The following is a 20,273-nucleotide window of genomic DNA, read 5'->3' as shown; positions in this document are numbered from 1 at the left end:
TGACAAGCAATGCCACACCTCCCCCTCTTTTACCCCCACCTCTGACCATACTAAAACATTTAAACCCTGGACCCTGCAACAACCAATCTTGTCCCTGTTCTACCCATATCTCCGTAACTGCCACAACATCAAAGTCCCAAGTACCAACCCACGCTGCAAATTCACCTACCTTATTTCGTAAACTTCTCGCATTGAAGTATACACACTTCAAGATACCTTCCTGTTTACAGGCACCCTCCTTCAAGATTGATGCCTGGTTCCTAACCTCCCTACACTCAAGGTCCTGCACCCTAAAACTACAGTCTAAGTTCCCATGCCCCTGCAGAGTTAGTTTAAACCCCCCGAAAGAGCACTAGCAAACCTCCCCCCAAGGATACTGGTGCCCCTCAGGTTCAGGTGTAGACCATCCTGTTTATAGAGGTCCCACCTTCCCCAGAAAGAACACCAGTTATCCAGAAACCGGAATCCCTCCCTCCTGCACCATCCCTGTAGCCACGCATTTAACTGCTCTCTCTCCCTATTCCTCGACTCTCTATCACGTGGCACGGGTAACAAACCAGAGACAACAACTGTGTTCGTTCTAGCTCTGAGCTTCCAACCTAGCTCCCTGAAAGCCTGCCTAACATCCTCATCCCTCTTCCTACCTATGTCGTTGGTGCCAATGTGGGCCCTGACTTCGGGCTGCTCCCCCTCCCCCTTAAGGACCCGGAAAACACGATCAGAGACATCACGTACCCTTGCACCTGGGAGGCAACATACCAAACGTGAGTCTCTCTCGCCCCCGCAAAACCGCCTATCTGTGCCCCTCACTACTGAGTCCCCAATAACTATTGCTCTACCTTTCTCCACCCTTCCCTTCTGAGCAACGGGGACAGGCTCCATGCCAGAGGCCTGAACCTCGTTGCTTATCCCTGGTAAGTCGTCCCCCCCACAAGTATCCAAAACGGTGTACTTGTTCTTGAGGGGAATGACCGCAGGGGTCTCTGCACTGGCTGCTTCCCCCCAGTCCCCCTCACTGTCACCCATCTGTCTACAATCTTTAGAGTTACTACTTCCCTAAAGTTCCAATCTATGACCCCCTCTGCCTCCCGAATGATCCTAAGTTCATCCAACTCCAGCTCCCGCTCCCTAACACGGTCTTGGAGGAGCTGGAGATGGGTGCACTTCCTGCAAGTGTAATCACCAGGGACGACCATGGCATCCCTCACCTCATACATGTTGCAAGAGGAACATTGCACTGCCTTCACTGCCATCCCTCTAAAAGTAACCCTTAAAAAAAAACTAGGTCCAAACACGAGAATAAGCAAAATGCAGCACTTACCTTCTGACCACAATGGGTCTAATAATTAGGTGAGAGGAGGAAGGCAGGTGGGAGGCTCTACCTCTGCAGTGCCTCGGGTTCCTCTCCTGCGCGCCTTTATAGGAAAACAACTTACCCAGGTAAGCTTGCGCTACACCAGCTTCCGGGTCCGCTCTGCGCTTTTTTTTTTAAAAATTCAAATTTAAACCGTTAAACAAACGTCACCGAGCCTTCAAGCAGCCACTGCCTAAACAGCCCTTACCTGCTCTGCTGAGAGAGTGAGCAACTTACAAGGATGTTGCCAGGGTTGGAGGATCTGAGCTACAGGGAGAGGCTGAACAGGCTGGGGCTGTTTTCCCTGGAGCATCGGAGGCTGAGGGGTGACCTTATAGAGGTTTACAAAATTATGAGGGGCATGGATAGGGTAAATAAACAAAGTATTTTCCCTGGGGTTGGGGAGTCCAGAACCAAAGGGCATAGGTTTAGGGTGAGAGGGGAAAGATATAAAAGAGACCTAAGGGGCAACTTTTTCACGCAGAGGGTGGTACGTGTATGGAATGAGCTGCCAGAGGATGTGGTGGAGGCTGGTACAATTGCAACAGTTAAGGGGCATTTGGATGGGTATATGAATAGGAAGGGTTTGGAGGGATTATGGGCCGGGTGCTGACAGGTGTGACTAGATTGGGTTGGGATATTTGGTGGACATGGACGGGTTGGGCCGAAGGGTCTGTTTCCATGCTGTACATCTCTATGACTCTATAAGGAATTACTCAAAGCCCATCATTGTTCTAAATATCAACAAGCTTGTACATAAACAACACAAGGGCAAATGTTCCATAAATCTGTTTTCAAATACTGGTGATCAAGAAAAATAGCTGTTGTTCCTCCAAGAGTACCATGGGACCAGTGTTGCTCAAAGACTCGTGTAGGAGAAGTGGGTTCCCACTCATGGCACTAATGCTGGGGAACATGAGACCTGTCCAATCTGAACCATGACTGAACTTGGTCTCATGAACCACAAAACTCATGAGGATTATGAGTTACAGAAACAGAGTGTGCATTAAACTAAACAATAGGGTGAGGGATCAGTTCTGAAAAAGAGTCGTATCAGACATAAAATGTTAACTCTGTTTTTGTCTCCACATGTGCTGACAGACCTACTGTGTTTCTCTGGTATTCTCAGTGTTTGTTCCAGATTTCAAGCATCCCCAGAATGTTGCTTTCATTGGGCGGGATAGGGTAGAATAGAGGAGTAGGTGGGACTGACTGAGGGATCTAGCTTGGGCAATTATAACAGATCAAATAATAGAGGCAAATGTGAGGACTGCAATTGCTGGAAATCAGAGTCTTGATTATAGTGGTGCTGGAAAAGCACAGCAGGTCAGGCAGCATCCAAGGAACAGGAAAATCAACGTTTCGGGCAAAAGCCCTTCATTAGAAATGAGGCTTCAACTCACTGACCTCTACTATACTCATGGAGAGGGATAGGAGCAGAGGGTATAGGAAAGTATTTAATTGGGAGTAGGAGAATTATAATGCTATTAGACAGGAATTGTGGAGCATAAATTGGGAAGAGATATTCTCAGGGAACTGCACGACAGAAATGTGGAGTTTGTTTAGGGAGCACTTGCTGCAAGTTGGACAGGTTTGTCTCACTGAGGCAAGGAAGGGATGGTAGGGTGAAGGAACGTTGCGTGACAAGGGATTTGGAACATCTAGTCAACAGGAAAAGGAAGCTTACTTAGGGTTGAAGAAGCAAGGATCAGGCAGGGCTCTAGAGGGTCACAAGGTAGCCAGGAAGGAACTGAAGAATGGATTTAGGAGAGCTAGAAGTGGGCATGAAAAAGTGAGGAACAAGAGGATGACTAGAGTGAGGGTCGGGCCAATCAGGGACAGTGGTGGGAACTTATGCCCAGAGTCAGAGGAGGTGGGGAGGTTCTTAATGAATATTTTGCTTCAGTATTCACTACTGAGAGGGGCCTTATCGTTTGTGAGGGCAGTGTGAAACAGGCTGATGTGCCTGAACAGGTTGATGTTAAGGAGGAGGATGTGCTGGAAATTTTGAAAAACATAAGGATGGTAAGTCTCCTGAGCCAGATGGGATATACTCAGGGTGTCTACGGGAAGTGAGGGAAGAGATTGCTGCGCCTTCGGTGATGATTATTCTGTCCTCACTGTCCACAGTCCACTGGGCAGATGATTGGAGAGTAGCAAATCTTATTCCCTTGTTCAAGAAAAGGAATAGGGATAAGCCTGGGAATTATAGACCAGTCAGTCTTAGTTGGTGGTGGGTAAATTATTGGCAGGGATTCTGAGAGACAGGATTTATGATTATTTGGAAAAGCACAGCTTGATTAGAGATAGTCAGCATGGCTTTGTGAGGGACAGGTCTTGCGTCACAAACTTTATTGAATTCTTTGACAATGTGACAAAACACATTGATGAAGGTAGAGCAGTAGGTGTGGTGTATATAAGACCATAAGACATAGGAGTGGAAGCAAGGCCATTCAGCCTATCGAGTCCACTCTGCCGCTTAATCATGGGCGATGGGCGTTTCAATTCCACTTACCCACACTCTCCCCTAAAATATGGATTTTAGGAAGGCGTTTGATAAAGTTCCCCATGGTAGGCTGATTCAGAAAGTAAGGAGGCATGGGATACAGGGAAATTTGGCTGTCTGGATACAGAACTGGCGAGCTCATAGAAGACAAAGGGTGGTATGTTGATGGAACTGAAGCTCGGTGACCAGTGGTATTCTGCAGGGATCTGTTCTGGGACCTCTCCTCTTTGTGATGTTTATAAATGACTTGGATGAGGAAGTGGAAGGGTGGGCTTGTAAGTTTGCCTATGACACGAAGATTGGTGGAGTGGTAGATAGTATGTCTGGATGCTGGAGGTTGCAACGAGACCCTGGCCTGAGAAGTGGCAGTTGGAGTTCAACCTGGAAAATAGCGAAGTGATTCATTCTGTTTGGTCGAATTTGAATGCAGAATACAGGGTTAAATGCAGGTTTCTTGGCAAAGTGGAGGAACAGAGGGATCTTAGGGTTCACGTCCATAGTTCCTCAAAGTACCTACCCAAGTTGATAGGGCTGTCAAGAAGGCATATGGTGTGTTGGCTTTCATTAGTGGGGGATTGAGTTTAAGAGTCGTGAGGTTATGCTGCAGCTCTGTAGAGCCTTGGTTAGACCACACTTAGAATATTGTGTTCAGTTCTGGTCACCTCATTATAGGAAGGATGTGGAAGCTTTAGAGAGAGTACAGAGGAGATATACCAAGATGCTGCATGGAGTGGAAGGCACATCATATGAAGAAAGGTTGAGGGAGCTAGAGCTTTTCTCATTGGACAAAGAAAGATGAGAGGTGACCTGATAGGGGTACACATGATGATGAGAGATATAGACAGAGTGGATAGCCAGAGATTTTATCGCAGGGTGGAAATGGCTATCGGGGGGAGGGGGGCATAGTTTTAAGGCAATTGGAGGAAGGTTTAAGGGAGATGTCAGAGATAGGTTCTTTACACAAAGAGTGGTGAGAGCATGGAATGCATTGCCAGCAGTGGTAGTGAACTGAAAAACATTAGGGACATTTAAGTGGTAGGCACATGGATGGTAGTAAAATGAAGGATATATAGGTTAGTTTGATCTTAGAGTAGGAAAAAAGGTCAGCACAATATCGAGAGCTGAAGGGCCTGTACTGTACTGTACTATTCTCTGTTCTAAACAAGCTGAAAATGTGTTGCTGGAAAAGCGCAGCAGGTCAGGCAGCTTCCAAGGAATAGGAGAATCGACATTTCGGGCATAAGCCCTTCTTCAGCCCTTCCTATTCAATTCTCCTATTTCTTGGGTGCTGCTTGACCTGCTGCGCTTTTCCAGCAACATATTTTCAGCTCTGATCTCCAGCATCTGCAGTCCTCACTTTCTCCTCTGTTCCAAACTACCACTGAACCAAATACCTTGCTGAACCAATTCATAGAACTGTCAAAAGGCAACCACTTTGATGTGGATCTGGAGTTACATGAAGAGCAGACCAGCTAAGGAAGACAGATTTCCTTTCTGAAGGACAATCAGAAGGTGTGGCATGATGGCTCAGTGGTTAGCACTACTGCCTCATGATGCAAGGGACCCAGGTTCGATTCCATCCTCCAGCAATTGTCTGTGTGGAGTTAGCACCTGCACCTCGTGCCTGCGTGGCTTACCTCCAGGTGCTCGGTTTCCTCCCACAGTCCAAAGATGTGTAGCTTAGGTGGGTTGGCCATGCTAAATTGCCCCGTAGTGTCCATGGATGTGCAAGCTAGCTAAATTAGCCGTGGAAATTACAGAATCACAGGGGTGGGAATCACAGGGGTGGGATGGGTTGGTACCTTCCACACAGTAGGGATTCTTTGTCATCAGTGAACCAGATGTATATTTAGTTACGTTGTTACCATTAGATCACCAATACTTCCAAATTTTTATTTAATTCATTTGTCACCAGGGTGGGATTTGAATTCACGTTCCCAGAACATTACTCTCCTACCAGAAAGTATTGCAACTTCATTTGAATTCAACACTGGTATCCTGTTACCCAGTCCAAACCTAAGGACTGGCATATTGTTGTTCAAATATGGACGCTCCAACCAACAGTATCCATACATTCTATTACTACAGTGTATCACTAATACAGGTGTCTCTAAATTATAAATTGGGAAGAATGTATTAATAAGGCTCTGTTTCAACCACCGTTGCGACTACAAGAAAACAAGAGGATGCTAGAACTTATCAGCTTGATGAGTACCTCAATACCAGTAATTAAAATGCCACACTGTGAAAAGGCAAACAGCCCTGCACTGAAGTTGTCACAATTAAATTCCAAGAAGCGTGTATGAAAAAGGTGTCATGATTTGGAGATGCCGGTGTTGGACTGGGGTGTACTAAGTTAAAAATCACACACCACCAGGTTATAGTCCATTGGAAGCACACTAGCTTTTGCAGCGTCGCTCCTTCATCAAGTGATTGTGGAGGACACAATCGTAAGGCACAGTACAGGTGACCACCATTGCACTACACACACACACACACACACACACACACACACACACACACACACACAAAGACACACATGCACACATATATTATGTGGGGTGAATTTGTACTTGCAGAGCTACATTGGACTTTGCGCAAAAACTGCATGAATTCATGTTAAACTGTGTTATCTCACTTTTTAGATTAGAATCAATCTAAACATCATGGCACAGACAGTAAACACAGGGGGCTAACACCTTCAACATATTGTCTAGTTAACACCAATTGTTAAGTTAATCTGAGAATGCAACTTTTAAAAAAAGGTTTTGTGATTTACACATGAAAGAAGTGAAACTATCATGGTATTCGAACAGATGAAAGACTCAACAGACAATCAAGGTATTTTACAATGCATAATTACAGTTATATCACACTGTAAATTTTTGCTATAAATTCTGTGCCTTACAATTGTGTCCTCCACAATCACCTGATGGAGTGGCACTCCGAAAGCTAGTGCTTCCAATTAAACCTGTTGGACTATAACCTGGTGTTGTGTGATTTTTAACTTGAAAAAAGGTGTGTGTACGTGCATACACACATACAGGCACACATACATTCACTAGGTAACCTCTGTGAAACCAATCTACAAACAGCTCTTTAACCTGAAAATTCACTGTCATAAATTCTTGAAGTAATTTACAAAGGTCTGCCACCTTGAACATATTAGGCCCATTTGTACCTAATACATGGACCCTGTACCTGCCAAAAGACATGAAATTAACAACTGAGGGGAGGCAAAGGTCTGTTGGTACGAAGACCATAAGAAATAAGAACAAGAGTAGGCCACTCAGCTGCTCAATAGAATCATGGCTAATCTAACTTTGCTCACATCCACTTTCCTGCCCTTTCTCCATCACACCAGATTCTCCTACTGATCAAGAACCTATTGACTACAGCCTGAAACATACACAAGGCCCCTGACCCAACAGTCCTCCCTGGAAAAGAGTTCCAAACACTTAACTCAGAGAAGAGTTTCCTCCTCATGGGGCAGCATGGTGGCTCAGGGGTCAACACTGCTGCCCCACACAGCCAGCAACCCAGGTTCGATTCCAGCCTCGGGTGACTGTGTAGATTTCACATATTCTCCCCTTGTCTCCGTGGGTTTCCTCCAAGTGCTCTGGTTTCCTCCCACAATCCAAAAGATGTGCAGATTAGGTGAATTGGACGTGCCAAATTGCCCAAATTGTTCAGGGATGTCTAGGTTAGATGTATTAGTCAGAGGTAAATATAAGGTAAGGGAATGCCTCCAGGTGATTTACTCTTCGGAGAGTAGTGTGGATTTGTGCCGAAGGGCCTGTTTCGACACTATAGGGATTCTAAAACAAATATCAGTCTTAAACTGGCATCCCTTTATTCTGAGACTGTATCCTCTGGCCCTCGACTCTCCCATGAGGGGAAACATCATCTCAGCATTTATCCTGCCAATCTTCTTAATAATCCTGAATGTTTCAATGAGATGACCTCTTATTCTCCTAAATCCCAGTGAGTACAAGCCCAACCTGTTTAGCCTTTGCTCATAAAACCATCTTTCCATACCATGGATCATCCTAGTGTAACCTTCTCTGAAATGCCTCCAATGAAATGATATCTTTTCTTCAATAATGGGACTAAAACCGCTCTCAGAACTCCAGATATAGTCTCAGCAGCACTTTGTATAGATACAGTAAGACTTCCCTGCTCTTAAACTCTAGCTCCCTTGAAATAAGGGCTAACATTCCATTCCTGTTGCACCTGCATGCTAGCCCCCTATGTCTCGTGGTCAAGTATCAATGGGTAGTTTTTTTGAGAGCTAGTACTTACACAATGAGACAAATGGCACCCTTCTGTACTGTGAAATTCTATGATTCTAAGTCTCTCTGTGTTGCAGCTTTCGATAGGTTTTTCTCCATTTAAATAATATTGTTCTTTCGTTCTCTCTTCCAAAAACAAACAACTTCACATTTTCCTACACGATACTGCATTTGCCATCTTTTGTCCACTTACATAACCTACAATATCTCTCTGTAAACTGTTTGCATCCTCTTACCAACTTGCCTTTCCACCTAGTGATTTACAATTGAGTGGCTTGCAAGGCAATTTCAGAGGGCAATTAACAGTAAATTGTAATACTGTAGATTTGGAGTCAAATGTAAGCCAAACAAAATAAACATGCCAGTTTTTCTTCCCGAAATAATAATATTGAACTTGGGGGATTTTTACAACAGTCAAGAATGTCTGCATAGTACTGTTAATTCAAGACTTTAATCTAAATTTAAATTCCACAATTTATTGTGGTAGGATTTGAACCTACATGTTTTTGCATTACCATTCCAGAGACAATACAACTGCACCATCGCTTCCTCCAAGAGTAACAAAAGGAGTCATAGATGAACTGCACAGAAACAGACCCTTCAGTCCAAACCATCCACATCAACCCTTCCTATTCATATACCCATCCAGATGCCTTTTAAAGGTTGTAATTGTATTCACCTCCACCACTTACCCTGGCAGTTCATTTCATATGCCCACCACCCTCCTTGTGAAGAAGTACCCCCTTAAGTCCTGATTAAATCTTTCTCCTCTCACCTTACACCCTCCTATTATGGACTTCACTACTCTGGGGCAAAGATCTTGACTATTCAGCCTATCCATGCCCTTCATGATTTTGTAAACTTCTATAAGGTCACCCCTCAGTCTCCGACACTCCTGAGAAAATAGCTCCAACTATTCAGCTTCTCCCTATCGCTCAAACCCTCCAATCCTAGCAACGTCCTTGTAAATCGTTTCTGAACCCTTTCAAGTTTAACAACATCCTGTGTATAGCAGAGAGACCAGAATTAAACACAGTATTCCAAATGCTCTGAACAGCCACAACATGACCTCCCAACTCCTATACTCAATGCACTGACCAATAAAGACAAGCATACCAAACATAATCACCACTATCCTATCTACCTGCGACTCAACTTTCATAGAACATAGAACATAGAACAATACAGCACAGAACAGGCCCTTCGGCCCACGATGTTGTGTCGATCATCTATCCTAGATTAAGCACCCATCCATGTACCTATCCAATTGCCACTTAAAGGTCGTCAATGATTCTGACTCTGCCACTCCCACGGGCAGCGCATTCCATGCCCCCACCACTCTCTGGGTAAAGAACCCACCCCTGACATCTCCCCTATACCTTCCACCCTTCACCTTAAATTTATGTCCCCTTGTAACACTCTGTGGTACTCGGGGAAAAAAGTTTCTGACTGTCTACTCTATCTATTCCTCTGATCATCTTATAAACCTCTATCAAGTCACCCCTCATCCTTCGCCGTTCCAACGAGAAAAGGCCGAGCACTCTCCACCTGTCCTCGTACGACCTATTCTCCATTCCAGGCAACATCCTGGTAAATCTTCTCTGCACCCTCTCCAAAGCTTCCACATCTTTCCTAAAGTGAGGCGACCAGAACTGCACACAGTACTCCAAATGTGGCCTAACCAAAGTCCTGTACAGCTACAACATCACTTCACGACTCTTGAATTCAATCCTTCTGCTAATGAATGCTAATACACCATAGGCCTTCTTACAAGCTCTATCCACCCGAGTGGCAACTTTCAAAGATCTATGTACATAGACCCCAAGATCCCTCTGTTCCTCCACCTGACTAAGAACCCTACCGTTAACCCTGGATTCCGCATTCTTATTTGTTCTTCCAAAATGGACAACCTCACACTTGGCAGGGTTGAACTCCATCTGCCACTCCTCAGCCCAGCTCTGCATCATATCTAAGTCCCTTTGCAGCCGACAACAGCCCTCCTCACTGTCCACAACTCCACCAATCTTCGTATCATCTGCAAATTTACTGACCCACCCTTCGACTCCCTCATCCAAGTCATTAATAAAGATTACAAACAACAGAGGACCCAGAACTGATCCCTGCGGAACTCCACTTGTAACTGGACTCCAGGCTGAATATTTACCATCTACCACCACCCTCTGACTTCGACCGGTTAGCCAGTTTTCTATCCAATTGGCCAAATTTCCCTCCATCCCATGCCTCCTGACTTTCCGCATGAGCCTACCATGGGGAACCTTATCAAATGCCTTACTAAAATCCATGTACACTACATCCACTGCTCTACCCTCATCCACATGCTTGGTCACCTCCTCAAAGAATTCAATAAGACTTGTAAGGCAAGACCTACCCTTCACAAATCCGTGCTGGCTGTCCCTAATCAAGCAGTGTCTTTCCAGATACTCATAAATCCTATCCCTCAGTACCCTTTCCATTACTTTGCCTACCACAGAAGTAAGACTAACTGGCCTGTAATTCCCGGGGTTATCCCTATTCCCTTTTTTGAACAGGGGCACAACATTCGCTACTCTCCAGTCCCCTGGTACCACCCCCGTTGACAGTGAAGACGAAAAGATCATTGCCAACGATACTGCAATTTCCTCTCTTGCTTCCCACATAATCCTAGGATATATCCCGTCAGGCCCGGGGGACTTGTCTATCCTCAAGTTGTTCAAAATGTCCAACACATCTTCCTTCCTAACAAGTATCTCTTCTAGCTTACCAGTCCGTTTCACACTCTCCTCTTCAACAATACGGTCCCTCTCATTCGTAAATACTGAAGAAAAAGGAGCTATGAACCCGCACTCCAGGTTCCCTTTGTTCAGTAACACTCCCCAGGACCTTACTATTAAGTGTATAAGTCCTGCCCTGATTTGCCATACCTAAATCTAGCACCTGACATTTACCTAGATTAAACTCCACTAGCCACCTTTCTGCCCATCAGCTCATCTGATCAAGGTCTTGTTGTACTCTCAGGCAATGTTTTTCACTGTCCGCTACATCATCAATTTTGTTGTCATCTGCAAATTTACTAACCATTCCTCCTCTATCACTTCCAAACCATATAGATGACAAAAAGCAGTGGACCCAGCACTGACCCTTGCAGAACACAACTGGTCATAGGCCTCCAGTCTGAAAAACATCCCTCCACCACCATTTGTCTCTGAGCTTCAGCCAATTTTGAATCCAAATGGCTGATTCTCCCTGCGATCTAATCTTGTTAACCAGTCTAGTGTGAGGAACCTTGTCGAACGCCTATGTGAAATTCACAAAGACTAGACAACGTCCACTACTATGCCTTCATCAATCCTCTTCATCACTTCTTCAAAACTCAATCAAGTTAGTGAGACATGATTTCCCACACACAAAGCTAAGTTGACCATCCCTAATCAGTCATTGTCTTACCAAATACATGTAGATACAGCATTTAGTGTTTTTTATTCATTCATGGGTTGTGGACGTCAATGGCTCAGCCAGCATTTATTGCTCATCCTTAATTGCCCAGAGGGTAAAAGTCAATCACATTGCTGTGGATCTGGAGTCACATGTAGCACAAACTTGTTAAGATGGTAGTTGCTTGACCTAAACATCAGTGAATCAAATGGGTTTTTCCAATGATTGACAATGGATTCATTGATTCCAGATTTTTTTATCGAATAAAAATTCTACCACCTGTTGTGGCAGGATTTGAACTTGGATCTCTAGAACATTACCTGGGTCTCTATATTTAACAGTCCAAGGATGATACCCCTCGGCTCTCATCTCCCCATCTGCTGCACAGTCAAGGAGGATAATGGAATGCTATATTTTATGATGAAAGGAATTGATCATAAAAGTAAAGCTATTATGCTTCAGTTATACAGGGCATTGGTAAGAACATATCTCAAATATTAAATGCAGTTATGCTTTCTTTATTTATGAACGGATGTGAACACATTTGAGACAGTTCATTAAAGGTTTATCACATTGATACCTTGAACAAAGAAACCGTCTTATGAGGAATGGTTGGACAAGTGGTCGGGCTTGTTTTTATTAGTGTAGGCAGAGTCAGCATTCTCAAGGAGAGGGTTTCCGGATTTTAACCTGAAGGCAATACAGGAGTGGCAATACATTCTCAAGTCAGGATGGTATATGGTTTTATGGGAATCTTGCAGATTGTGGCATTCTCCTGCATATTATGCCCTGGTCTTTCTAGAAGGCAAGAGTTTGGAAGATGGAATTTTAATCTCATTAAGTGGCAGATGATGCATTTTGGGAGGTCTAATAAGGTAACAATTTACACAATGAACGGGAGATCCTGAGGAAGTACTGAGGAACAAAGGGATCTTAGCATATACATCCATGGATCCCTGAAGGTGTCAGCACAGGTAGACAGGGTGGTGAAGAAGGCATATGGGATGCTTGCCTTCATTAGCTGAGTCATAGAATAAGGGAAGAAGGAAATCTTGTGACAACTTTAGAAAATATTCACTGAGCCAAAGATGGAATAGTGTGCGCAGTTCTAATTGCCCCACTATCAAAAGGACATGACTGCATGGGAGAAGGTGCAAAGGAGATTCACTGGAATGTTGTCTGGAATAAAAAGTCTCAGATATGTGCAGAGACTGGATTTTTAAAAAAAATTAATTCTTAGAATATGGGTGCTGCTGGCTGGCCAGCATTTATTGCCAGTCCCCAGTTGCCCTTGAAAAGGGCTGTTGAGGTGCCTTCTTGAATCGTTGCATTCCACCACAATGCCATTCAGGAGGGTATTTCAGGATTTTGACCCAGTGACAGTGAAGGAACATATTTCCAAGTCAGGATGGCAATGGTGACCCTTCATTGGGTCCCTTAACCCAAAATGTTAACTGATTTCTCTCCACAGATGCTGCCATACTTGCTGTGTTTTTCTAGCAATTTCTGCTTTTGTTTCTGATTTACAGCATCCACAGTTCTTTTTGTTTTTATTGACTGGGTAGATCATGGGCAATTACTGCAAGGCATGTTGCAGATGGTACACACTCCTGCCACTTTGCATCAAATGTTAAAGATTCCAGTTGCCAATCAAGTGAGTTGCTTTGTCCAGAATGGTGTCAAATATCTTTAATGTTGCTGGATCTGCACTCATCCAAAGAAGCGGAAAATATTCCATCACATATTTGTGTATTATAGATGGTGGACAGGTTCTGGGAGACAAGAGATGAGTTACTTTTTTTTAAACAGAATAACTTTATTTGTAAAATGTTTTAGTTGCTGCCAAGTTTATTTCATACTGATTTGCTCTGGCATGTTTTTGATGACATCAGGATCATTAACAATCAGTGTGCATACACTTTAATATTTAGCAGAAACAGTTCAATGTTGTTGCCTGTATAATGCTGCAGCCCAGTCTTGGCTAACATAGCACAGTACTCAATCTCTGTGTACTCAAGACTGGACAGTTGTAGGCAACAATAACCATCTTTTGCTTTGCCTTGACAAATCATTTTTGAAGTTTGTTTGCAGCTCTCCACACATTTGCCACTTTTCATAACCATCTGGAGCCTGAGGCTAATTGACTCCAATGGTTTTTGCGTCTTCTTGGCCATCACCATCATGCCTACTGATATCCTGTGGCTCTTGACCCCAAACGATGCTGGGTGTGAGGGAGAGGAGAGGTGACTGTGTGAGAGCTGGCACCATTTTGTCAGACTCCCCTTGGACAGTGGCACTGCCAAGAGGTGAGTTACTTGCTACAGAATTCTTAGCTGCTAATTTGATTTTGTATGGTTAATCCAGTTCAGTTTCTGGTCACTTTTAACTCCCAGGATGTCGACGCTGGGGGAATTCAGTAATGGTAATCCCACTGAATGTCAAGGAGACATGGGCAGATTCTCTCTTGTTGGGGATGGTCATTGCCTGGCACTTCTGTGGCATGAATATTACTTGCCACTTGTCAGCCAAAACCTGGATATTGTGCCGATCTTTTTGCATTTGAACAAGGACTGCTTTAGTATTTAAGGAGTCACGAATGGTGCTGAACATTGTGCAATCATCTTAGGATGGAGGGAAGATCATTGATGAAGCAGCCAAAGATGGTTGGGCCTAGGACACTACACTGAAGAACTCCTGCAGAGAGGTCACTGAGCTGTTTTTCTTTAATTATTAGTTTACAGGATGTGGGCGTTGTTAGCTACACTCACATTGGTTGCTCATCCCTAATTTCCACTATTGAACAGTGAGGCCCTCTCCTCATCGCTTGGCAGCAATGCTGTTGATGCGATGTTGCCTTTGGACTGCATCATATCACAAAAGAAGACCCACACTGACAGCTTTACAGTTCACACAGAGAGACAACTCCTTTCATTAAAGGGATCAGCTTGTAATGGCCTGACCCAGAGTTTTTGCATCGAAGCAGGTATGTCATAAAGACAAATGTTTAAATTTGATCACTGGCTACAATCAATGACACGAACATGCCCCTGTCATCAGCGTAAAACACATTTTAAATATCAAACTCAGCAGCTGCACTTCTCAAAGTGGCAGCAGTCAGTTTCTCAATAATTCAGCAGCCACAACTCACTGTTTAAAGATTGTAGGGAATGCTTACACAGTAGCATCACTAGTCACTTGGAATCACAAACCAACCAGTTAAGTACACCACTTAAGTGGAGTGAGATGGCAAAGCTCCACAAAAGCAGTTGTATTAAAAATGTGTATTTAGTTTATCTTTAGGAATTATTCCTGATTAAACCATTCTTCCCTGTTCTTCTCCTGCCCAGCCAGTGCGACCCCTTCTGCCTTCTGCCTAGTGAGTGCCCATCTCTCCTGTTCAGCCAGTACCTCTGCCTTCTTTCTAGCAAGTGAGATTTCCAACCAGGGGACTCTCTCTTCCTCTCGTCACAGGCAATCTTCCCTTTACCCGGCAACAATGACCCTTTCCTCTGTAAGAAATCACAGCAGGTCAGGCACCGTCCATGGAGTGAGAGAGAGATGTGTGTGACTGTGTGTGTGCGCGCGCACATGTGTGTGTTGACGCTTTCCTGTACCTAGGAGCCACTAGACTCTCTCCCCATCTTCTGCCCTGTCGGTGTCTGTCCTCCTGTCCAGCTAGTGCCCCTCCTCCTCCTGCTCAGCCTCTGTCCTCCCCTCCTGTCCAGCCAGTGTGTCCTGTCATCCCGCCAACTGCACCCACACACCCAAACCAGCTTGTGTGACTCCTCATCTTGCCCAGCGAGTGCCCCATTGTCCTGTCCAGCCTGTAGTTCTCTCCTCGTATTCAGCCTGTGTGCCCCCTCATTTGGTCCAGTGCACCCCCTCGTCCTGCACAGTCAATGTGCCCAGTGTGCCCCCAGCTCCAGTACAATCTTTCCATATCCACAAACTTAAGTTTTAAGTGTTCAGGTTTGTAAACAGCTGCAAAAAAATCACTGGGGATTTTTAAAAATCACACTGATATACACCATGCTTCTTCATTACAGTTTCTTCTATATCTATAGTTCTGTGTTCACTAAGCTGACAATCTGCTGTTATACAGATCATCAAGCACCTAATCACAACAAAAGGTATATCATGGATTATGTGGGATGCCCATCGCAATTACTAAATGTCATACTGTCAGATCAGCGTATGCAAGATGAAATCTGATTTTTAAATGGCACACACAGGGCTAAAGGAACCAAGCATAATCCTCAAACCAATAAAGATGAATCATTCCACAAGGAATTGAAGTACCCATATTTCCTACACAACGTAATAAGTAAAAGGACTGAACAAACTTTCTTTCATCTCCAGTGCAATGTTTAACCAGATGATACAAATTCCCAGAGTGCACAGACAGAATCATACAAGAGCTTTATCCTGCATCTGATTTATCAGTTGAGAATTCATTTTACAAGTGAAAAATCTGCTGTTATACCTTATGCAGGAGCATGTGAACGGGTACTAACAATGCCTGTTTACAAAATTGCATTTTAATAGTTCTCAGTTTCCATCTGATGGACAATCGTAGGCATTTATCTGACAAAGGGTTATTTGTAACCTCTGAAAGTGTTTGCATCCCAGTACTCTTAGATTAAGATGAACAGAGCATTTTGAACATTTTCTGTCTTGATTTAATACTTCCAACATCTGCAGAATGTCTCTTATTTGTTTACTTAGTTTAATCCACCACCACTTTTTTCCATTATAATTTTTCTCCTCTCTCAGTGACAAGTGTAAAAGGAGGCCATTCAGCCCATTGTGTTTGTACATTCATTTTTTAAAGTTCCCATTTACTATTACTACTTTATAATGTAATTTCCTTCTAGTTCATTCCTCTCCATCCTTCCCACTAGCTGCCGGTCTGTATTATCCACAGAGCAATTCAACTGTCCTCTTCTCATTCCTGAGCCCCAGTCACACTGATTCTGTTCTTGAACCTGCTCAAACATTCTCTTTCTCCAGTACTGCAATCCTCTGCTTAATCAAAAACAGCACCTTTCCTCCTCTTTTTCATTTCCTATCTCTTCTTAACACTTGTTGCCAAGAATATTTAGCATCCAGTGCTGCCCTTTCTTGACCCAGGTCACAAGAATTGCATTAGGAAATACACTCCATGCTTTCACACACAGGCTCTGTAACGTTGATTTAGACTCCACTCCATTCTCTCTTACTCCGATTCTTCCTATTCAATTACTATTCTCTATTCTCGTGTTACCTGCCTCTCACAGCATTTTGTGCACCCTGGTATTACTTTTTAGTATTCTCTCCTGGTTTCCACTGTCCTGCTGAGTTAGTTTAAATCCTTCCCAATGGCACAAACCACTCTGTCCCATCCTTCCCAATGGCACAAAACACTCTGTCCCAGCTCTGTTTAAGGAGCAGGAGAATCGGCATTTCAGGCATAAGCCCTTCATCAGGAATGTGAAGATATTCCTGATGAAGGGCTTATGCCCGAAACACCGATTCCCCGGCTCTTCAGATGCTGTCTGACCTGCTGTACTTTTCCAGCAGCACACGTTTTGACTCTGATCTCTAGCGTCTGCAGTCCTCACTTTCTCCCAGCTCTGTTCAAGTCCAATCTTTTTGACTCATACAACTCTCCCAAAGCCAATCTCGGTCTCTCAGAAATTTAAAGGCCCCCCCCCGCTCCACCACCTTTTCAGCCACACATTCACCTGCCTTATCTTCCTACTTCTTTAGTCATTTGTACACGACACTCGGGATATTCCAGAGATGATTATTTTGGAGGGCCTGTTTGCTAATTCTCTACCCAGCTCCCCAAATTCAATTGCAGAATCACATCCCCCTATTTCCAGTTATCACTAGCCCCAATATGGACCATGACCTCTGGTTGCTTGCCCTGATCCAGGAGAATGTCCTGCAGCCATCTGTGACACCCAGCAAGGAAGCAAATAGCCATTCTGGAGTCATACTGATGGCTGCAGATGGCCTGTCTGATTCCAAATCGGTTCTGCCCTTCCACCCTTCTGTCTCCATTCTTGGATAGCTGCACCATCTGTGGTGTCACAGACTTGGCTCTTATTGCACCTTGTAGTGATTGCAACAAGGTCGGCCAAATGGATGTCATAGAATGTAAACTCCCTGATTAGGGTTGTTAATCTTGTTCAATCAGGGAGCCCTTGGCTGACTGACTGAAAAAAAGAGGAGTGTCTGGCAGAGAGTCATAGAGGCAGAGATTTACAGCATGGAAACAGACCCTTCAGTCCAACTTGTCCATGCCAACCCAATCTAGTCCCACCTGCCAGCACCCGGCCCATATCCCTCCAAACCCTTCCTATTCATATACCCATACAGATGCATTTTAAATCTTGGAATTGTACTAGCCTCCACCATTTCCTCTGGCAGCTCATTCCATACACATACCACCCTCTGCGTGAAAAAGTTGCCCCTTAGGTCCCTTTTATATCTTTCCCCTCTCACCCTAAACCTATACCCTCTAATTCTGGACTCCCCAACCCCACAGAAAAGACTGTCTATCCATGCCCCTCATAATTTTATAAACCTCTATAAGGTCACCCCTCAGCCTCCAATGCTCCAGGGAAAACAGCCCCAGCCTATTCAACCTCTCCCTGTAGCTCAAATTCTCCAACCCTGGCAATGTCCTTGTAAATCTTTTCTGAACCCTTTCAAGTTTCACAACATCTTTTCGACAGGAAGGAGAACAGAACTGCACGCAATATTCCAACAGTGGCCTAACCAATTTCCTGCACAGTCGCAACATAACCTCCCAACTCCTGTACTCAATACTCTGACCAATAAAGGAAAGCATACCAAATGCTGCCTTCACCATCCAATATACTGTCACTCCACTTTCAAGGAGCTATGAACCTGTACCCCAAGGTCTCTCTGTTCAGCAACACTCCCGAGGACCTTACCATTAAGTGTATAAGTCCTGCTAAGATTTACTTTCTCAAAATTCAGCACCTCGCATTTATCTAAATTAAACTCCATCTGCCACTTCTCAGCCCATTGGCCCATCCGATCAAGATCCCATTGTAATCTGAGGTAACCCTCTTTGTTGTCCACTACACTTCCAATTTTGGTGTCATCTACAAACTTACTAACTATACCTCTTATGCTCGTATCTAAATCATTTACATAAATGATGAAAAGTCATGGACCCAGCACCGATCCTTATGGCATTCCACTGGTCACAGGCCTCCAGTCTGAAAAACAACCCACCAACATCATCCCTCTGTCTTTTACCTTTGAGCCAGTTATGTATCCAAATGGCTACTTCACCCTGTATTCCATGAGATCTAACCTTGCTAACCAGTCTCCCATGGGGAATCTTGTCAAACGTCTTACTGAAGTCAATATAGATCACGTCTATGGCTCTGGCCTCATCAATCCTCTTTGTTACTTCTTCAAAAAACTCTATCAAATTTGTGAGACATGATTTCAAACATATAAAGCCATGTTGACAATCCCTAATCAGTCCTTGCCTTTCCAAATATAAGTACATCCTGCACAAAACACTACATAGGACAAACAGGAAAACAGCTAACGGTCCGCATCCATGAACACCAACTAGACATGACCAGCTATCCTTAGTAGCCACATACTCAGATGACAAGCAACATGAGTTCGACTGGGACGACACTACTATTATAGAACAAGCCAAACAAAGAACAGCCAGGGAATTCCTAGAGGCATGGCACTCATCCACTGATTCAATCAACAAGCACATTGACCTGGACCCAATATACCGGCCACTGCAGCGGACAGCTGGAACTGACAACGGAAGCGGCAGATACAAATCACGATAAATCACAGAAGCGCTTCACAGGAGGCTCCCAAGCACTGAGGATGTCACCTAGACAGTGGACGAAACTTCTGCAACACAAATTCCCAGCTCGGCGAACAGAACCACAACAATGTACATTCTGTCCTTTAAGTTTCCCTCCAACAACTTGCCCACCACCGGCGTAAGGCTCACTGGTCTATCCTGACACTCAGAGTTGACTCTCACCAGGCTGTATCAGCCTGGTGTAAATAAAGGGTGACTTGGCGATGGGACACTGGCCTCTGTGGAGTTATTTCACAACACCTCTCTATAGGAGATGGAGGGTGGAGGTCCAGAATTGCTTTTTGGACTGGAGGCCTATCACCAGCGATGTCTGCAAGAATAGGTGCTGTGCCCACTGCTGTTTGTCATCTATATAATATTATCTGGATGTGAAAATAGGAGGTATGGTTAGTAAGATGACACCAAAATTGGTGATGTAGTGGACACTGAAGGTTACCTCAGAGTAAAATGGGACCGTGATTAGATGGCAAATGGGCTGAGGAGTGGCAGATGGAGTTTAATTTACATAAATGTTAGCTGCTGCATTTTGGTTGATGAAGGGCTTATGCTCGAAACGTCGAATTCCCTATTCCCGAGATGCTGCCTGGCCTGCTGTGCTTTGACCAGCAACACATTTTCAGCTGTGATCTTCAGCATCTGCAGACCTCATTTTTTACTCGGGCAATCAGGGCAGGACTTATACACTTAATATGACTCTTACGACTCTATAACCTGGAAAGAGCTGCTGAACAAAGAGACTCTGGGATGCAATATTCGTAGTCCCTTGAAAGCCAAGTTGCAGGTAGACAGGATAATGAAGAAGTCATTTGG

At 44.3% G+C, this 20,273-nt stretch overlaps 2 protein-coding genes across 2 annotated transcripts in view; both read right to left on the bottom strand.

Moving 5' to 3' along the window:
* The window catches only part of agap3 (ArfGAP with GTPase domain, ankyrin repeat and PH domain 3), a 678,127-nt gene that overhangs the window by 372,114 nt on the left and 285,740 nt on the right, over positions 1-20,273 (bottom strand). The gene's annotated exons all lie outside the window — the stretch shown is intronic.
* On the bottom strand, positions 13,433-13,764 carry LOC132815539 (large ribosomal subunit protein eL30-like). The gene is given in 2 exon segments (XM_060824547.1): positions 13,433-13,521; positions 13,524-13,764. Coding segments are annotated over 2 exon segments (330 nt in total).

This window comes from Hemiscyllium ocellatum, chromosome 4, assembly GCF_020745735.1.
Source record: "Hemiscyllium ocellatum isolate sHemOce1 chromosome 4, sHemOce1.pat.X.cur, whole genome shotgun sequence".
In the NCBI taxonomy this organism is placed as follows: domain Eukaryota; kingdom Metazoa; phylum Chordata; class Chondrichthyes; order Orectolobiformes; family Hemiscylliidae; genus Hemiscyllium; species Hemiscyllium ocellatum.
This window is presented reverse-complemented; position numbering and strand designations above follow the sequence as displayed.